Source organism: Anastrepha obliqua, chromosome 5 (assembly GCF_027943255.1).
Source record: "Anastrepha obliqua isolate idAnaObli1 chromosome 5, idAnaObli1_1.0, whole genome shotgun sequence".
Lineage (NCBI taxonomy): Eukaryota > Metazoa > Arthropoda > Insecta > Diptera > Tephritidae > Anastrepha > Anastrepha obliqua.
Window position 1 is genome coordinate 23,641,938 of NC_072896.1, and position 22,213 is coordinate 23,664,150.

The 22,213-nt window shown below is 40.4% G+C and overlaps 1 protein-coding gene across 3 annotated transcripts in view; it reads left to right on the forward strand.

Moving 5' to 3' along the window:
* The window catches only part of LOC129249356 (sodium/hydrogen exchanger 9B1), an 85,724-nt gene extending 65,789 nt beyond the window's left edge, over positions 1-19,935 (forward strand). For all 3 annotated transcript variants that reach the window (XM_054889140.1, XM_054889141.1, XM_054889139.1), the window contains 5 exons: positions 11,780-12,034; positions 12,112-12,284; positions 15,737-16,504; positions 16,621-16,975; positions 19,432-19,935. In XM_054889140.1, the coding sequence (XP_054745115.1) occupies positions 11,780-12,034; positions 12,112-12,284; positions 15,737-16,504; positions 16,621-16,975; positions 19,432-19,583 (1,703 nt within the window). In that variant the 3' untranslated portion in view covers positions 19,584-19,935. The remainder of the gene's footprint in view (positions 1-11,779; positions 12,035-12,111; positions 12,285-15,736; positions 16,505-16,620; positions 16,976-19,431) is intronic.
* Positions 19,936-22,213: the final 2,278 nt, after the last annotated feature.

A 22,213-nucleotide genomic window follows, 5' to 3' on the forward strand; every position in this document is an offset into this window, starting at 1 on the left:
ACCTTCGAGTGTATTTCTGCCATGGATGAGCTCCTCAAAACAAAACAAACTTATCTGACTTTCGAAAGCATAAAACTGTTAACATTATTGAATTTGAATGGCGCAAGTTTCTAACACGTATATTGAGCGGTAATCTTCTCAAGATATTCGTACCATCAATTTTTCAACATTTAGTACCAAGAAACACGCCAAAGGTGTTCTTCTACTGTGCAGTGGTGTTATCGAGAATCATATGAAGACAATGGCTCTGAAAAGCTTAGAAGCTGTGAAGCAAATTTTATAAATAATCAATTCTGATTTGAAAGGGCCGCCAGGTAAAAGTGGCATATTCTAAACGGGCCTTAACCCTTTTACATCAGCGCTCGAAATGCGCGATGTGCTCAAAATACCTTGCGTCGGTAAAACTTTAGCTGTTTTTTCTAATGAAAAAGAATGCTACAGGATTACCAAAGTCATTTATTTTCCTCAAACTTTAACAAAAAAAAAAAAAATTTATTGCGGATTACTCCGTTATTGGGGATAAGAGAGATTTTTTGTTCGCGGATTATTCCGTCGAATGATGCAAAAGCGTTAATGAAATGCTACATATATATAATTTTTGAGAGGCTAACAAAGCGTATGCATTCGGAATTAAGTAGTCTTCAACAACCACTGATGATGTGTTTAGAGTCAAAAAATATCTCTAGATCTTTAATTTGCTCTACAGTTTTCAGTTCAGACCCCGAAATAGGATAGGATGGAATCTCAAAAAAAAAAAAAAAAAAAAAAAAAATACTTGGCCAGTATTCAAATATAAACGATTTTTCTGATACCAATAATAAACTAAGTCTAAGTTAGATTGCAGTAAAACTAAATATTCAACATTTGATTTGGTGGAGTAAATTTTAAGATCAGCAGCGTAAAAGAGAAATTTCGAAAAGTGAAAACTTCAACTTATATCATTAATACAAATTATGAAGAAATTATAAAGAGAAGTTGATTGGTTACCTGAATCGGCCATTCATCCAGAATCCAACTTGTGCTTCCGCATAATTTGTTTGCCACATCCTCGCTACCAACTTGTTTAGCGGTTATTTACGGCATGCCTATATCCAGTCTGTCCGGTTTAGGAACTTTATGAGGTTTTTGACGTCTAGGCCAGACAGTTGTTCGAGACTCTCAAACTGTGGTGTGCCCAGTGTTGATATTTCCTCCTTCCATAGAGCAAGGCATTCACAGAGGAAATGGAAATTCGTGGGCTGTGGGCAGAGAAGTGGGCCGACAATGCTATCTTGAGTAGCACCGGATGATACCTGGGACGAAGAAGGGAAGTTGTGTTTTCCAGTGCAACTGTGGAGGCCCTACCCGATAAATATGATAATATAGGAAGGTGGAATGGAGCCACAAAAAGCTAGTTTGCTTAGTAATATTTTATGAGAGCTACTATCAAAAGTCTTCGAAAAGTCAGTGTAGACAGCTTCTACTTGATAGCCGGCCTTAAAGCTATCGAGGCGGTCCTCAAAAAAAAAAATAAAATTCCAAGGCTAGACACCGTCGACCTTTAACTCATAAATCCATGTTAATTCGGGCTTATGAGGCTAGACACAGAAAAAAATCAGGTTTGTCCCAACGACAGTTTCGAATTATTTTGTAATCCTTTTCATTTTCGTAGTAGGTCCGTAGTTCGTGACGTCCTTCCTATTCTCATTTTTAAGTATTGGAGTTATTTGTGCTCTTTTCCAATACTGTAGAAATAGTAAGAAAAATAATCTACGAACAATGGTAACTGGGCTATCACAACAGTGAATCGTTTTATACTCGTATTCATATCGCTTTTTCGAGCTGCTCGAAATAAAACGACGAAATGCATCTAACTTCATAAGTTACTCTAGTTTAACGAATATTCTGGACTTCAGCCAAAATATGGCAGAAAAAAATTCGAGAAATTTACATAGAACTTCTACATAAATATAGGATGAATTGCCTCCCACAATATACTTCGGGGGAATTATTATTTGGCCAAAATAGTTGGGTAGATGGATAACTAACTTCTTCGTCACCATTCAATGCATTCGAAACCTACCTTAGACTTGGTGAGGTGTTTTCAGAGTTAAAGACGTTCAAAGTGGGCTAACTGTCTCTATCACCAAAATCAGCATTAACGAATGGTTTACGAACCCACGTACTTATACAAGTATACTCCGAAATTTCAGAATTGACATACTCGCCCACTTATGCATTCCCACAAATATGCAAATCATTTGTGTTTTTTTTTGTAGAGCCTCTTAGTACTAATATAAATAAGAAGTCGGTCATTCACTCACTACCCAGCGCTATTATCCACGCTACGGTTAATTGCTCATGCCCGATGAGTGCGTGCGGCCAGCGCCAACAATTAAGGCGTGTAATGTATGATACATATTTGTATGTTTATATATGTAAATAAATATAAATTTGCAAACATACATATTTTCCATTCAGTGAACTACAGTGCGCGCTCCGTACAATAACCGATCGCTGATCAGCAAGACTCTTCTGGTTACGGGCGGATTGGAGGTGGTTGAGGCAGCTACTTTGGCTACTTTATTTTGAGCCCTAGAATGATCAACGATGAATAATGTTTTTAGACAAGCCGTAATACGTCATCATTTTGAGGGCACGTACACTTTCGCTGTCGATTGTAAACATACGAGTTACATTTTAAACTTAATTTCACTCAAATAAGCAGGGAAAACAATTGCCAATTCTCTCAAACACAAAACCTGCAAACCCAACGTTTCGCTTTGGTGGAAATATTTTTAGGAGAGAACTACACTTGCAACTCAAATTAATGATTGGGATAGGAATAAGTTCGTGCGGTTTTTTTCGAAATTTGAAACTTTATTGACGTAAAATGGTTACAAATTTAATATTCAAAGTATTGTCCATCGCTTACTACTACTTTTTCCCATCTTTCTGGCAATTTACGGATTCCCTTTGTGAAAAATTCGGTCGGTTTTGCCGCAATCCACGAATCGATCCATTTTTTGACTTCATCGTAATTACGGAAGTGCTGGTCAGCCAGGCCATGTTGCATCGATCGGAAGAGATAGTAATCGGATGGCGCAAGGTCTGGACTATACGGCGGGTGGGGTAGGACATCCCATTTGAGCGTTTCTAAGTATGTTTTGACCACTTGTGCAACATGTGGCCGAGCATTGTCATGTTGCAAAATAACTTTGTCGTGTCTATCGGGGTATTGCGGCCGTTTTTCTCGCAGTGCTCGGCTCAAACGCATCAATTGTCGTCGGTAGACATCCCCCGTAATCGTTTCATTCGGTTTCAGTAGCTCATAATACACAACACCCAGCTGGTCCCACCAGATACACAGCATAACCTTCAGGCCATGAATATTCTGCGCCGACGTCGATGTTGAAGCATGGCCAGGGTATCCATACGTTGCCCGACGTTTTGGATTGTCGTAATGGACCCACTTTTCATCGCCAGTCACAATTCGATGCAAAAAACCCTTTCTTTTGTGCCGTTGAAGCAGTTGTTCGCATGCCATAAAACGGCGTTCAACGTCTCTTGGCTTCAATTCATACGGCACCCAATGGCCTACCTTTCGGATCATTCCCATGGCTTTTAAACGTTTGGAAATGGTTGATTGATCAACTCCCAAAGTTTTTGCAACCTCTTCTTGCGTTTGAGCCGGATCTTGATCGAGCAATTCCTCCAATTCGGTATCCATGAACTTTGGCGGCCCACCCTCGCGTTCTTCGTCTTCCAAGCCAAAATCACCACTTTTAAAGCGTGCAAACCACTTCTGGCACGTTCGCTCAGCTAGAGCATGCTCACCATAAACTTCCACCAAGATACGATGACTTTCGGCTGCTTTTTTCTTCATATTAAAAAATTCCCCGCAAAAACACATTATTTGGCACGAAATTCGACATTTTCAAGTGTGGTAAAAATATTGTTGTTTACGCTTCAAATAAAAAACTTATACTGACGTTTGTGCCTTACGACAGTAGCTCTCCAATGAATGTTTGGAAATGTGGATCGATGGAATAATAATCAAGTTACGCCATCTGTTGTAAAACCGCACGAACTTATTTATAGTCCTATTATCACAAAGCATATTTAGACCAACTACTACAAATTAAAAGCAGAAAACTTTGCAGTACTCGGATTATCAAAAAATAATATTTGTAGGTATTTGGGCTAACAGCCATGATGACGGAAAATTGGTTCTTTCACTTCTTTCTCTCCTATGCAGACACGGCTACCGCAACTGTAAGCTCAAAAATAGTATCTTAGTCAATAACCCGCTCTGGCGCACTCAACTGTTTCTGAATCCGAAATCAAATCGACATATCAAAGAGCTCCTCATTATCATCGACATATTTAAGTGGTTTTAAAGATAACAGCATATCGTAGTAATACCAGCAGATAGATCAGCATGTGAAGGCACCCCGCATGACACTATCCACATTTTCACATGCCCCACACAAATCTAAAACCCCTCTCCCTCTGGACCCAACCTGTCGCTATATAGCAAGCTTCCTGGGCGTACCGTTAGATGAGCCAGATGAAGACGATCGGTTATCTACACTACACTGAGCGCGTTAAGTATACTGCTACATCAACAACAACAATCAGCAGGTAGATATCCAACAGTCGATCCTCCCGACGGGACTGAAGAGGTGCTCCGCGAATTATCTGTGTAGTTGGTAATAGTCTGTCATCTTTCGATACCGCAGTTCAAAACAGAGGAGGATGAAGCAAGGAGTGCTTTTACCCTGGCTTTTCAACTTTTACTTATATATTTCGAAGCTCTCCCAACCACCAGAAGGGGATTCACTGGTCTCCTATGCCGGCTTTTGTTCAATAATGGCGTGCGGCAATGACATTTATAACGATTGCGTTTCAAAGTGAACGTTTATCTCGCCAGCATTTCTCGTTTTTTCTCTCCAGCTTTCCCTCGCTAAATCTATAGCGACCCTCTTCACCACTTGGACGAAGGAGGTAAAACTGCAGTTAAAGGTGAAAGTCGGTGACATGCCAATAACGGCCGTTAACAACCCCAAAATTCTGGGTGTCACCTTCGATAGTTTGCTCTCCTTCTCGTCGCATACAACCGTAATTGCCACTAAGATTCAAAACCGCAGCAAGGTCTTCAAATCGCTAGCCAGCAGTACTTGGAGCAAAGAGAAAGAAATGTTTCTGGTGACAGTTATGGCAGTTGGTTCTAAATTTCGCTGCGCCCGTCTGGTCGCCTGTTACTGCTGTTTCGCAGTAGACAAAGCTTCAGACCTGTCAAAATACTGCTATCAAGACAGCCATGGGATGCCTTCTGATTCCATTTCCATGCTGCTGGTTAAGGACATCAGTAAAATGCTCAGCCAGCAGTTCTTGTAGACACTTGCTAGAGCCTGAGCCACCTGAAAGGTGAGTCAGGAGGCATCTATTCGACTACACCGACGATATCCAGAACCAAACACGGCTGCAAGTACTGGATCCGACAGTATATATGTGGCGGCTCCCACATTAAACAATTTATAAAATATATCGTTCTATATAATAATAATAGTAATAATAATAATAATAATAATAATAATTTATATAATAATTTTATTTACCCAACTGTTCACATAAAGGTTAATATTAAGTTCATTTGTATGTATTCAACTAAGGGTTAAGTTATCCTTCATTCTACTTTACATTATTATTCTAACATTACTATGCTATACTATGCTATCTCTCTTACTCCTACTATTTTAACAATGTACTTTACATATTGCCGAGATCCTGACGATCTCTCAAACCTATCATATATAATGTATGTAATGCTATGTAATAGAATCAATTGGATTTTCGTAGTCACGTCGACCAGACGTACGTAATAAAATACCGCGATTCCTACAATTGGTGACCCCGACATAAAAAAACCGCAAGAAATTTAGCAGTTACCTTGGTGCAACCAACGGAAACTAAATCATCCCGTTACCAATCACAGGCCGTACCGCTAACTGGAACCGTTCTACAAGTCACGCCACATAACCTGCAAGGCGCTACGACAACACGGTGGCGAAGAAATTTCGGATTGCCATTTCGCACAGCAAGCCATTTGCAAATATAATTAAAAATTTTATTATTATTTTAACTTTTTTTCCATCGAAATGCCAGCTGGCGACGTAACACCACTCCTGCCCAAACCATCGATATTTTTGGACGATAACGTTGTCTCTGCGACAATTCGCGTTCCTAGCTTCAATCAAGACAAGCCGGGACTCTGGTTCGCGCAATTAGAATCCCAGTTCCGGAACCATAATATCAAAAATGAGGTCGACAAATTCCACCACACGATTCCGCTAATTGACACGCGCATAGCTGCTGATGCAGAGGATATTATTTTAAACCCACCTGCTCACAACCCCTACCAAAAATTAAAGACAGCGTTGGTTGGTTGTTATTCCAAATCAAGAGAAGTAAAACTCCTTCAGCTGCTGGACGGCGAGTGTCTCGGTGATAAGACACCCTCTCAACATCTTCGACACCTGCGTAGTCTAGTCCCAGACATTAATGAGGAAGTGCTAAGAGCAAGGTGGCTCTCACACCTGCCCGACCAAATGCGTGCATGCTTAGTTGCACAACGGTCAGCCGACCTACAAGAATTGGGTGAAGCCGCTGACCGCTTGCATGACGTACTCAGACCGTCCCCTGCCAGTCACGTAGCCGCAACATCATTCCCAAATACGCAAAGCGCCGTGTCTTCAGACGTAGAGCAACAACTGACGCACATCACCAAATGCCTGCAGAAACTCTTGGACAGCCGACAAGTGAACGGACGAAGACGCTTTCCTTCACATAAGAACAGGAGCAGATCAGTTTCCCCGGCAATTGCAGCCGGTAACATTTGCTGGTACCACAAGAAGTTCGGTAACCTCGCTGAAAAATGTGCACCGTATTGCAAACTAGCGGGAAACGAACCAGAGAGACGTTAGCGGCGGAAAGCGCCTCTCTTCCACCATCGTAAAGCCTCTTCATTAAAGACCGATCCTCGTGCACCCAGTTTTTGGTGGACACGGGCTCCGAAGTCTCAGTTTACCCGCACAGAGGTAACACCACTACGAAGATGGCGACCGGTTATCAACTCATAGCAGCCAATGGAACGCCCATTAATACATTCGGTATTATAACACTTAATTTGAACACCGGTCTTCGCAGAGCGCTAACGTGGCGCTTCATAGTAGCAGACGTCTCGCGTCCAATTATAGGCGCCGATTTACTTACACATTACGATCTTCTCGTAGATCTCAAAAACCAACGACTTATCGACGAAACCACTTGGCTACGCACTACAGGCACAACCAGGAGCGTTGATGTACAGTCAATTAAACTTCAACAGCCAAATAAATCATCAGAATTCTGGCAAGTGCTTGCCGAATTTCCTAAAGTTACACGCCCCGACGGCGCACCTACTCATATTTCACATACAACGCAACATCACATAAAAACAACTCCTGGTCCTCCAGTCAGTAGCCGCGCTCGTCGATTAGCTCCAGATCGTCTCAAAATTGCTAGAGCTGAATTTGATAAAATGATCAAATTGGGCATTGCAAGACCATCAGATAGCCCATGGGCATCTCCACTACATCTCGCACCCAAGAAGTGGCGATTATCGTCGTCTGAATGATCGTACTATACCAGATCGGTATCCAGTACGATGTCTTGAGGATTTTACCGCTAATTTACACGGTACCTCATGCTACTCAACCATCGACCTAATCCGAGCTTTTAACCAAATTCCCGTAGCTGAACAGGACGTAGAGAAAACGGCTATCATCACACCGTTTGGCCTTTTCGAGTTTCCATTTATGACATTCGGACTTCGAAATGCTGCTCAAACTTTGCAACGTTTCATAGACGAGGTAACTCGTGACTTACCGTTCGTTTTCGCATACATCGATGCCCTACTAGTGGCATCAGCAAATGAAACTCAGCACAAGCAACACTTGCGAATCGTACTCCAGCGTCTTCAACGTTATGGACTAGTCATCAATGCATCAAAAACGCGTTTAGGTCTCAAAGAAGTAGAATTCCTCGGACATACTATTTCCGCTCACGGTATAAAACCACTCGCAGATCGAGTCAAAGCAATCGTCGACTATCCTCGCCCTTCAACAATCACTAAGCTACGCAACTTCATAGGAACAATAAATTTCTACCGTAAATTTATTAAGCATGCTGCGGACCTATTAGCTCCACTTAATAATTTACTCAAAGGTCCAAATATCAGCAGAAAAACTCCAATTAATTGGCCCACATTGCTCGAAAACTCGTTTGCAGCATGTAAGAAGGCTCTCGCTAACGCAACACTTTTGGCACATCCTGATCACAACGCAGAGTGGGCTATATTCTCAGACGCATCCGAGTGTGGAATAGGTGCCGCTCTTCAACAACGCAGTGGTGATCATTGGCAACCACTCGCCTTTTTCAGCCGCAAACTTGTACCATCTGTACAAAAAACGTTCTACTTACGATCGCGAACTCAACGCAATTTATGAAGCAGTTCAATATTTCCGACACATTTTTGAAGGACGACACATCGTTATCTACACGGATCACAAACCAATAATGCACGCATTCAAACAGAAACCCGAACGTGCAGCACCATGGCAATTCCGACGACTCGAGTTTATAAGTCAATTCACTACCGACATACGGCACATATCCGGTTCGAACAATATCGTTGCTGACGCTTTATCTAGAGTCGATGCCATTCATGTAGCAGTCACATCCGAAGAAATCGCACGCGCTCAAACCAATGATGCAGATCTTCAGCAACTACTACAACAACGAAGCTCTAACACGTCACTAGAATTACGCAAAATCAGAAGTAACAACGAAGATGTTGCTGTCTACTGCGACATATCGACAGGAACAGCACGACCTTTCATCCCACAACCTCTGAGGCGACAAATTTTCGACGACCTCCCCTCGGTCTCACACCCAGGTCGCCGAGCTTCCAGGCGCTTCATAACAAGTAGATTCGTCTGGCCATCAGTCAATAAGGATTGCATAAGTTGGGCCAAAGCTTGCATTCAATGTCAGCGCAACAAAATTGCGCGTCACACAGTTTCACCGATCGCTATTTTTCAACCACCGTCACGCCGATTCGAGCACATCCACATAGACTTGGTGACACTCCCGTTGTCAAAAGGACACACCAAATGCCTCACAATTATGGACCGCTTCACTCGCTATCCAGCTGCCGCACCACTCATTGATGGCTCAGTACATCGAGTAGCACACGCGCTCATGCAAACATGGGTATCCTATTTTGGCGTCCCTCTTCGGATAACTACCGACCTTGGAGGACAGTTCGAGTCAGATCTTTTCAAGAAACTCGCTGACCTCCTCGGCTTCAAACATCAAAGAACAACAAGTTACCACCCACAATCTAACGGACTTGTTGAACGTTTTCATCGTCAACTGAAATCTTCACTTCTCTGCCACGGTGAGAGTTGGTACGATGCGCTCCCTGCAGTGCTCCTTGGACTACGTGCTGCGTTTAAGGAGGACATCAAAGCAACACCAGCAGAAATGGTTTTTGGTGAGCCAATACGACTACCAGGTGAATTTTTAGCACCATCAACTCAAAACATCGAAGCGCCTGAACTAGTTAAAACGCTCAGGAAAGCATTTCAAAACATAACGCCTATACCTGCTTCTCGACATAGAAAAGAAAAAATATTTATTTCAAAAGAGCTCGAAAACTCATCGCATGTTTTCATCCGCAACGACAAAGTTAGACAATCTTTTTCATCGCCATATGATGGACCATTTCCTGTAGTAAAGCGTGATAACAAATTCTACAAAGTGCTTTTTCACGGAAAACCAACACAAATATCGATTGACCGGCTTAAACCAGCTTTCCTTTGTCCGGATGAAAGCGAACACCTGAACAGCAATCTACCAGGAAACAGCCAAAGTTCCAAAAACTATAGCGATACCAATGCTAATCTTCCTACCATGAAACAAAGAAGCCAAAAAAGAGTACGCTTCCAGATTCCTTCGAAATAAAAAAATTTTCATTTCCATAAACATTTTTTTTCACCGCAGGGGAGATATGTGGCGGCTCCCACATTAAACAATTTATAAAATATATCGTTCTATATAATAATAATAGTAATAATAATAATAATAATAATAATTTATATAATAATTTTATTTACCCAACTGTTCACATAAAGGTTAATATTAAGTTCATTTGTATGTATTCAACTAAGGGTTAAGTTATCCTTCATTCTACTTTACATTATTATTCTAACATTACTATGCTATACTATGCTATCTCTCTTACTCCTACTATTTTAACAATGTACTTTACATATTGCCGAGATCCTGACGATCTCTCAAACCTATCATATATAATGTATGTAATGCTATGTAATAGAATCAATTGGATTTTCGTAGTCACGTCGACCAGACGTACGTAATAAAATACCGCGATTCCTACATATAGACAAACTTTAAGCGGCATTCATCCGGAGTCTTTTACCACCTTCCTAAACTCCCAACCACCGAATGCCGTTATCGCAGTTCATCCATCAGCCTTTGCAGATGAAAAGCTTCAGTCGCCTCGTGAGACCCGCGTAACTTTGGCTTGCTTACGTTCTGGGTTGTGTAACAGCTTAACTCCTACTTATCCAGAATCGGCCCCGGCATATTCAATATACGTCCGGCACTGAATACTCCCCGCATGATACTAGCCCACCCCTCCGTCTGGACCCAACCCGTCGAAACAGCACGTTTTGTTGAACTGCAGCAACAACAACAATAACTAAAACCAGCAGATAGAGGAAAGTGCGTAAAAATGGCGCAGGTGTTAATTGCGTCTGGTTCTCAGCCTACGCTTTTAGAAACCAACCAACCATAAAATGTAATCATAGATTTCTTTACTTGCAATCGTTTTATGCAACATCTTTACATTACGATTATCTTTCCTCATGGTTCAATATAAGCCATCAAATACTTAATTGCTGATATCAGAGGTGACTATGCAGAAATTCTTATCGCAATATTTTCAAATTGCCATTCACTTTTAAAAAAGACATCATTTATACCCCGCAGTTTCTACTGTGATTTTTGTAACGTGATAAAATTCATAAATTTTTATGATATTCAATCGTTGAAATGGAATTTTTTGAAATTACTGCGCTGCTCTGCTAGTCAAATTTATGTAGATCGAAGCAGTGATGCCAAAACGAGGGAATTTTTCCCATTTGGAGTCATTTTTAACAAGAAATTGCTTAAAGGGAAAAATTGATATTTACATATTTATTTATTTTTAGACCAAAAAGTGTAAATTTTGAAAATTGATACTTTTTCATGGCTCAGATGAACACAAATACGGTATTTGACGTCCCAAGAAGCTCGAATACTAAAATACCTTTAATTGCAAAAAATAGTAATTTTGCTGCTGAAAAAAAATCTTTTGAGTATAAAAACATAACAGTTTTGTTTGGTGATAAAAAACATTCGAGTTTCAAAAATCTACCTATTGATAAACTGTGGTATGAAATTTTGCAATAGTCGTCTTCGTTTCACCACTTCTCTGCTTGCTATGTATTTTTTGGCCGACCACACCCACAGCTCGTCATTGCTGATGGTGCTCGGACAGAATATTCTACAGATGATGCGGAGGCATTTCTTTATGAAAGATTATAGCCTCTGTGTGAAGCTAATAGAGAACTCGCTTAAAAAATATCATTTCTCAGATATATAATGAAATTTCTTCTTCTTTTCCTTACAGGCGAGAATAGTCGGCCATACAGATCGTCTGCGCTCGACAACTTGAACGCGAAAATCTATCAGCATGAACAGGAGCATGCTCTCTATGCACAGGACAATAAGTGGGAGGAATCCTGGATTTATACATTTTGCCTAAAGTGTCGTGGCGAAGAGAATCGACCGTCTTGGGAGCCACCTTATTGGCAAAAAATTTTCCCCTATCCGCTATGTCCGTCATTTCGGCAATTCTCGCGGCTTTGTGTACTCATACTGATCGGTGAGTAAAGCAGTCCGAATTCGAATACTATTAACTTTACTTGTATTCAAATATAAATTTATTAATAATTAAAATAGGGGTGCTCATCTGGTTTACCGCATATGTCATCATCGGCGATTCGGCTGCCCCTGGTGGACAGCTTTTCAATTTGGTTGTGCTTGCTGTGGCGGCTAACTTTGGCGGTTGGCTAATATCATTGACGACATTGCCACGGCTCATTGGTATGCTGCTCGTCGGAATACTATTTCAGGTGAGTAGAATGAGTTCATACCTTCGTTATGTGTGCGTATGTATGTATGCCTACGCTGTATTGCGAAAATTATTTACAACCAAATAGCGGGCGGTCGTAAACTGAGTAGTAGTAGATACTAACCCTGTAGTGAACTCAGCTGGTTCTAAAATAGTCATTTCACTAAACTTCGTTGTTTGTCACTAGATGCGCACCAATCTCTTTTCCTTCCTAAGAAAGGTCAAGCAGGTCTATGTGATGGCTTTCAGCCACCCAGGTCAGCCTAACCTAACCTAACCTAAACTCTATGTGAATAAGCCAGGGTCAATTTCAGAGCTGCAACACAAATTTTTTAGCGAGATTGCGATCCTTAGGTTAGGTTAGGTTGAAGCGGTCGTTCTGTGGAAAACACTCAGACTCATAGCCCACTGTGAGGCTGCGTGGGGAACTTGTCCCTATCTCTCCTAAAACCTCTGTGTGCTTTTCAAAAATTTTAGAAGATCCTTGACAGAATTAAGATCTTCCAATTAAAGGATTATCAACCTAAAATAGTAACCATATGGCGTATGCTCTTCAAGAAGCAATGCACTATTTTGTATCATAGAAAACAGATGAAGAGGCAGATCTGTATGTGTTTGTAGTGACAGCAAAGCTGCGCTCATGGCCTTAGACAGCCCTTCAACCACTTCAAGGTTAGTCAAGTACTATAAATCCAGGTTAAACTATATCGACAGACATAATATCCTGATGCTAACCTCGGTCTCGGGACACATGGGTATCGCGGGTAACCAGATCTCTGACTCTTTAGCCAGAATGGGCTCTGAGGCCAACTTCCTTGGCCTGATGTAACCTGTCATGTCCGACCAACTGTTGCAGATCTTTCTGTCATTAAGCAAAAGAGACTGTAGGCTCCATGGCACCACAAGATCTACTCAGATTTCTTCGGAGGTCGAGTAAATTTAAAGAAAATTAAAAAAGGAACCCGAGTGCAGTACAATGGACTTAATTGTGTTTGAGTACTGTACCTGCTAGCCTATCCCAACAAAAAAACCCTATGTCTAGATAGAACTGGACAATGGCACAGGAAGTGCGGATTGTCTCTTCCTCCTCCCTGTCTAGACAACTTCTGCAGAAGTCAGTCGGGTCAAGTTATGCAAAGTTGTTGCGAGCCCTTGAACATTTTAATTTTCGGATGACAGTCTGTCGATGTGGTCATGGTGGACCTGAAAGAATCTAAATTTTTATAATACATATTTTAAAACAACATCTCGGCGCGTCTTTTAAAAGATCCTTTCTTTGCATGTACACACATACAAGCGTACAAAATATAGCAACGGTAATAGTACGAAATCAATTCAACTGTCCTCGCCATACATACTTTGAGTTCGAAAAGTAGTTAGTTACTTTATTCGTTGGTTACATCGCTAGTGGCACAGTGGCAGTTGACACTTTCGGTGCTTTCGGCGCTTGCGACACTGGCGGGCAGCTACTACTCATACTAATTTGTATTTCAATAGGCTTTTCGGTTTTTTATCTATCTTTTATTAGCATTAACAATCACGAATGCTATGGTAATTGCTTTAACAGCACGCGTGTATGTGTGTGTGTGAATATGTGCGTGCATGTATAAGTGTCATACTGTATGCACAATATATTCCGGGAATTTGTTGGAATAATTAGAATGTCACTTTCGTCATTGAAGCGGTTTTATCAACCCCGCCATGCGCGAGAAAAGAAACAACGAAAATCATCTCAATAATGTTATTGCCATGGTTGAATCTTTTATCTACATTAAAGTCGTTGCTAAACAAAATTATGGCTCAGACAATTATTTTCAAGTTATCTGGAAAAGAATTTTTCCTAAACGCTCAATAACTGAGTTCAGCATACTTGGGTGCACAAAATATCTAAGCAACTAAGTAACAATTTGAATGTGAGTTCTTCGCATGACAGTCGGTTATCATTTACCGGAACGACACGTATTCACATATGTACGAGGGTCGTTTGAAAAGTCCATGCGAAAATAAAAACTACTTAATTATTTTCTATACGCGGTCGTCCCTCCACAGATAATGGCAAACCTTCGAGTGTATTTCTGTCATGAAAAAATGTCTCAATAAAAATATCTGCCGTTCGGAATCGGCTTAAAATTGCCGATCCCTCCATAAGCCTTTTGAAAACGCTTTACAGGTAGGAGTCGCTTGAATTGATCTCAGAAGTCTCCATCCCCTGACTGTTGTTAAAAGGGAATTACACAATTTAATTCTCAGGAAAGCGCCGAACAGATAGAGCTCCATTTCTTCGTGTGCTATTTCGAAAACCCTTTGGACCCAGTACAATAGACGCAAGGCGCAGAAAGTCCTAGGCACTGTACGCCATTCAATTTCCAAACTCGTCGCTGTTTTTTACCGGCCGTTGAATGATCGGCTTACACGCAGAAAAGTTAGGTTTACCATTTAATCACCATTGCAGAAGCTTTAGAGACCTGAGAAAAAGTTGTTTTCTAATAGCGTTCGCCTCTCAGCAGGCAATGACAAACCTCCGAGTGTATTTTTGCCTTGAAAAAGCTTCTTATATAATAAAAAAAATTGTCTTTCGGAGTCGGCGGGTCGGAGGGTCCATTTGTGGAACAACATCAAGACGCACGCCAGAAATAGGAGGAGGAGATCCTAACAGACCTAACAGAAGAGTACGCGCCAATTATTTGTTTTTAGAAACCTCATAAACCCTTTATCGAACAATAACTAAATTTAATCGAAGGTTAAATTTCTTTTGAAACCAGAAATTTCACAGGGCCTGTCATAAACCTAATTTTTTTTTTTTGTTCACTCCTCTCGGGAGCATAGGGCCTCGACAAGACTTGTCTTGCGTTGGTTCCGTTAATCTATTTGGTTTCTGACAGGGTAGGATTAGACTGCCACTATCAGTCCTAAGTAATGGAAATGCCCAGCTGTCGTTGCTTAGGAGCAACACCTTCTTACTGCTTGGAGCGCCATCTGTGTGTCACATTTTTCTGGCAGAAGGATCGCACAGATGGTTGAAGACTTCGCTAAAGTGGTGTGTCTACGCTATTACCGCGGTTGCCCGCTTGCTATTGCTGGCGCCACTTGATGCAATGTGTAACTGTGTGCTTTTCTTTGTTTTTGCTTGTTTTTAGCAGCCGCAATGCACTGCTATTGCGCCGGAGTAAGGATGGAAAGGATAAGCTTTTGGCTTTGAGGAATGAGATTTTTTATTTTTTTATTTTTAGAAATAGGGAAAGTAGGTAAATTTGAAAAAGTGCGAGGACCGTGCTTTACGTGGGATTCAAACCTACAACCTCTGGGATGACAGGCTCGCTAGACTACCGAAACCTCATAGCAACCTTTAAAATCTAATATTTCTATGGTCTCATGTAATAAAAAACAGAAAGTCCATAAAACACCTCAATAAAAAAAAAATAATACTAATAATGCTTTCTTTCGTCCTTACAGAATATTGGCTGGGTACATTTGGATGGAGATTTTAGCCGCGTAACAGCGCATTTACGTAAATTTGCGCTCACCATTATACTTATTCGAGCTGGACTCGAATTGGAAGCAGATGCTTTTCGCAAGGTCTACAAAACGATTCTCAAACTCGGCGTTATTCCATGGGGAACGGAAGTCATCATTATTTCGCTTACAACACACTGGCTGCTGAATTTGCCCTGGGTTTGGTCAGCACTATTGGGTTCGGCGGTTGCCGCTGTTTCCCCAGCGGTTGTTGTGCCATGTCTCATCCGTTTGCGCTCGAAGGGTTATGGCGTAGCCAAAGGTATACCCACTTTGATCATCGCAGTTTCGGGCATCGACGATGCGTTGTCCGTCGCACTCTTCGGCATCATAGGCAGCATCATGTTCTCAGATCGCGGTCTTGGCTATCAGATTTCGCAGGCACCTGTTTGCATTATTGGTGGTTTGGCATTTGGTGTTATCTGGGGCTATGTGGCGCGCTTCTTCCCTGAGAAGGGTGATGAATATGTGGTGCCACTGCGTTCCATAATGTTATTCGCTGGCAGTTTAGTGGCCATTTATGGCAGCGAAAAGCTTGAATACGAAGGCGCCGGACCATTGGCGGTCGTCTTTTCGGCATTCATCTCGAACCTTTTCTGGTGCCAGCAAGGCTGGGAGGCGGACGATAATCCGGTGGGAACAGCATTCGAAATTATTTGGATGTTATTCGAACCCATACTATTCAGTATAACCGGCGCAACTATTAAGGTAAGTAGATGAATTTGAAAGAGTTATGAAGAAGTGTATACCAAAAATATTAAAAGATTGAAAAAAAATTAATTATAAATTTTTTTTTTTTTTTTGGTCTTGCTTTGCGGTCGCAGTTTGATGAATTGGATGGCGATATTGTGTATCTGGGTGTATCCTGCATTGTGATTGCCGCTGTGCTGCGCATCTGCTGTACGGTAGGCATTGCGTTCGGCGACCGACTTAACACCAAAGAGAAATTCTTCGTCGCCTTCTCGTGGATGTCGAAAGCCACTGTACAGGCAGCACTTGCACCGGTCGCTTTGCGCAATTTAGGTGACAGTGCTAGCGACGTGGAGAAGCGTTATGCGTATATTGTGCAGACACTTTGTGTTTTAAGTATTATATTGACAGCACCACTGGCTGCCATTTTGATCACCATTTCAGGGCCGCGATTGCTGACGCGCACCAAACTACCACAAGTAATGGAAGGTAAGCATTTCCATACGTGCTATATAAGTGCATTCAAGGTGGCGCAAAAATAATCACCCTGTCGGAAGGTTTATAAATTTTGCAAGCGGTGTCGTACGCCAATCATATTTGACACTTGCGAACTAGACAGCTGCAGCAGATAAACAGACAAACAATGAAGCGCGTAATAACCTCGACGGACGGTAGCGTTAATCAGGATTACCAGCGCTGTTAATTCTGATTAAAATTGTGTTGTGACAGCCGGTTGTTATGCGGATTAGTGTACAGCTGATTTGTTTATGGGATAGTTTTTTTTATTAAAAGATGGACCACAGGCAACAAATACAAGTTTTAGCTGCCCTGATACAAAAAAAAAAAATTATAAAAAAAAAAATGCAAATTGCTATTTCTCAAACTGCTCCGCAATATCAAAAAAATTAATGAAATTTCGAATGTGTTAAACGCAGACATAGCATTACTACCACGAAAAGTTTGCTTATAGTGCCTAAGTGCGTGGATCGAATTAAAAAAAAAAATTACACACAAACGTAGTCACTACATTAGCCTTTTGATTTATAGTACTTTTTATAAATTGCCATTAAGAATTAATAGCAATATTTACGGCAAAAATGCTCTATTACGAGGGAGGTTAGAAATGAAGACAAAATTTCTTCAATTTTTTTTTTTTTTTCAAAATAGTCCCCTCTTAGAAAAATACGCTTTTCCTAACGCTTCGGTTATTTTTTTAGCTCCTTCAAAAAATAGGATTTATCGAACTCTCCAAAATACGCCTCTGTCTCGGCGATGACTTTCTCGTTTGAACTATATTTTTTTCCCGCGAGTCATTTCTTCATCTTAGGGAACAAGAAAAAGTCGCAGGGAACCAGATCGGGTAAATACTGGGGTGCGGCAGCAATTCACGCAGTTTGGCGGCGACAACTCGGGATGAATGAGCTGGTTCGTTATCGTGGTGGAACATCACTTTCTTTTTCGCCAAATGCGGCCGTGCCTCCTTCAATTTTTTGAGAAAGCGGTCCAATAACTCACTGTAGTATTGTCCAATGACCGTTCTTTCTTTTCCTAACAAATCTATGAGGATGATGCCGTTCGCATCCCAAAAAATTATCGCCATGACCTTTCTGGCCGATGGGACTGTCTTCGCAGATTCAAAGGAGAAATCCATCGTTTTGTTTGTTGCCCAGTTTCTGGTGTGATGTGATGATGATTCCAGGTTTCATGACAATTCGACGTAAAAATTCCTTCGAATCTCGTTTAAATTGCTCCAAACACTGCTTCGAAGTTAACAACCGCATCCGGTTATTGTCCTTCGTGAACAATCGCCGCACCCATTGGGCCGACAATTTTTTCATCGCCAACTTATCATATAAAATATTAAAAACGCATTGTTAAACTTAAAAAATAAAACGCAAATACTACGAAATAGTAACTCCTGTTGTGCTTCCAGAATTTTAATGCTGCAATGATTGTTTTTAGTCTTTCTCGTTCTTCTACTTACAAGTTTGGCTATTTTTCAATCACAAAAGAGATAAGCTGTAATTTTTTCGGCTATATTGCCATTGTAAATTCACCTAATCCACTTAAATAACGAGAATTAAGTCTAGTTGTCAATCCGCATTAGTTGCACTTAACTCCTGAGATAATTCTGAATTAAGTCGTTAATCCCGATTAAGTCTGTCCAGGCTATAAAGGTCAAAATAAAGATTTCCAACATTCAAATTTTTTATTTTATTTTTTTTTGTTATTTATCAAAAAATTATTCAAAAACAAAGTTGGATGATTAATTTTGCGCCACCTTATTTATATAAAAAAACATTGGACGATTAATTTTGCGCCACCTTATTTACTAAAAATAAATAAAAATTGGATGATTAATTTTGTGCCATTTTATTAAAAATTGTAAAAAAATGGTGATTAATTTTGCGCCGCCCTATTTATTAGAAATTATAAAAAAATTGAATGATTAATTTTGTGCCACCTCATTTATTAAAAATTATTAAAAAAAATTGGATGATTAATTTTGCACCGCCTTATTTATTAAATATTATAAAAAATTTGAATGATTAATTTTGCGCCGCCTTATTTATCAATAAATTATAAAAAAATGGATGATTAAGTTTGTGCCACCTTATTTATTAAAAATTATAAAAAAAATGGATGATTAGTTTTGCGCCAACTTATTTATTAAAAATTATAAAGAATGGATGATTAGTTTTGCGCCAACTTATTTATTTAAAATTATAAAAAATGGATGATTAATTTTGCGCCGCCTTATTTATTAAAAATTAAAAAAAGCATGATTAATTTTGCGCCACCTTATTTAGTAAAAATTATAAAAATTTAATGATTAATTTTGCGCCACCTTACGTACATACTACACACATCCATACATTCCACGCACATGAACTCCAAATTGCCTTGCAAGTATTTTCTTATTGCATTTAATTTTCAATTTGCAGGCTGGCGTCGCAGTCATCGGCCATCTCTTCGTGACATTAGCATTATTGACGAGGAGGAGGAGCGCGAGGATCCAGAATTGCCAGAGGATAAGACTACCGCTGACAACACCCAATCGAATGCACACATCAACAATATTGGCTACGTACATTAGCAGTTTAATGGCAAAGCGTGTCAAATTGCCAGATAATAAAAAAAAATTATGTGGCCAAAGGGCTTTCTTTTGCCCGATTATGTGCCCATGTTTGCAACGTTTTTGCGTTCGTCTCTATATTTTGCCGAATAAAGAATGTATGTACGTGTATGTTGAAATACTATTAAATTAAGAAGGCATCGGCAGGATACGATATTATCTATTCTACAGATACAATACCTACCGCCCATAATTATTCGAGTGTTTGTTTTTTCCTTGTTTTTAAATTTAATATTAAAATATAAATATGTACTATATAATAATTAAATATTCAAACGAATAAAGTCTGCGTTAATACTTAAAATTACCCGAACATGCATTTTTTTGTAATTTAAATGCTGGATTGACGACTTCATGAGGTCTACCCATAGAAGCCGTTGGTCTGAGTTGGGCTCCTGCACTGGTGGGTATAATCACAGAGCACAACGCCTGTGGTCAGCATATGGCTACCTTGGGAATCATTGGTGACGCAATACCTATGCCTATTCTGCCGTGAGAATGAGGACTCTGCAAAGTACTTCCTCTGTAGCTGTCCGACGTTTTCTAGAATCAGACTCAGGCTATGCGGGTGCGATGTTCCGAGTTGTATAAAGTTCATCAATGCATCCAAAAGATTCGCGGAAGGAAACCTCAATTTTTAATTTAGTACCTGTTATGTGTAGTTCCAAGCTAAACGATAAGTTTGGATCTGTCGTACTTTCGAAGGAATAAGGACTTGAATTATCCATTCGACTACTGAAGCGTCTATCAGGCAGAGTTTCTAGCTATAAAAGAAGTGGCAAAGTTTCTAAGCACGCATGCCAAAAACTATTATAAACATATTCTCCGATAGCCAGGCGAGCATTAAATCAATGAATGCGGCTATAAGCAGCTAAGATCAAAGGTTGCAAAGAAATGCCGAGCAGCCTTAAATGATATTAGTGTCGTATTCAAGTGTCGTATTAAGGAAAATTGTTAAACCGATGAGGAAAGGTAGTAATTAGTCTTAGCCACAGAAACACCATAGGGATACCTATGGCCACGATCAAATTAATAATTAAGAATAACATTATCCAAGAGGCCAATAGAACGTAGAGAGATGAGGGCACGTGACAGCTAGGCTACTGTGGCCGGAAATAAATAAGAAAAAAAGAAACAAAGGAACTGCTTAACCTTTCAGGAGAGAATATCTTGAAGGTCGTGGCTTGTATAACCAATCATTGCCTATTTGGCAGGCGTTCCTTGAAATTGAGAGTTTTCTCGCATTAAAATATTGTAGCAATTGTAGAGATGAGGAAGAAACAATTGTACACTTCCTTTACAGTTTTCCAGCCTTAGCTAAAATCAGAGCAGGTTTTCTAGGTAAATATTTTTGTAATTCTCGTACGGAACTGTCTTGGGATGGGACCAATCCTGCGCTTTATAAGAACTACAGAATGGTTCCACGAAGAAAAAGAAATGAGGCTCCGGTGTCACTTAGTGGCATCACAACAGACCTATAAGGTCTATGGTAAGAGAGTTAGTTGTACAGACCGACTACCGCCATAACCTAACCTAAAGTGGAGTATACCCATTGGCCGAAACTTCGACCTAAAAGATCTTTTGTGTCTTAATACATATTTTGGGAGTGGTTATTGGTAGTCCTATTGATTTTCACTACTATCAATCAATGCATTACATCAGGTTCTATTCAAGCTAGACGTTCCCAGCCTGGGACAGGGAATTTTTTGAAAGCCAAATACTTTCATTAAATTTCCCACCTTGTGGACAAATTTTAGCATATCTGTAATAGCAGTATTCTTGATTTAATTCCGGATCCATTTGATATCGATGAAACATGTGTGGTTTTGTCTTTGCCAAGGCAATGCAGTTGCACAAGATATGCTCCGTGGTTTATTTATCCTCCAGAATACACTCTGTCTTGTCAGAGTTCTTGTATGATGTCCCAATGGGCAATTCTTTGAGTATTCTCCCAAATATTTACCATTCTTTAGCTTCTGACCAGTTGTTACCCCGTCCTGGCGAACTCATCAGCAATGTCATTGCATTTTATTCCAGAGTGACCTCAATCGTTGACGACAGGACTGGCGTTTCGCTACTCGACCGTGACGAGGTGAGAATAGCGAATAGCCAACGGACTGCCGGTTGAACTATTCAAACAAGGCATCGAGAGGTGGTAAGCTGTATGCATTGGCTCCTATGCAAAATGTGGTCGGAGGAAAGCATGTCTGCCGATTGGAATTTAAGTGTGTGGTCTGCCCAATCCATAAGAAGGGTAATCCTGTATTCTGCGCCAATTACCGCGGAGTAGTCTTCTACATATCCTTTATGAGCTCCTAGCGAAGTAGTGTGAAATATTGAAGCTCACCATCAACCAACTGATTGAACCTCAGTAATGTGGTTTTAGACCTGGAAAATATAAATCGATAACAATATCCGATGAGGCGCCCCTTAGAGTATTTAAGAGAAAGATTTTGCGAAAAAGTTTTAGATTTTCAAGCTGTATGAGCTTTACGAGGTCATAGAATAGCGCAGTGAATAAAGATCCAGCGGCTCCGTTGGCTGAGTCATGTCGTCCGAATGGATACAAATGTTCTGCCTCTCCAAGTATT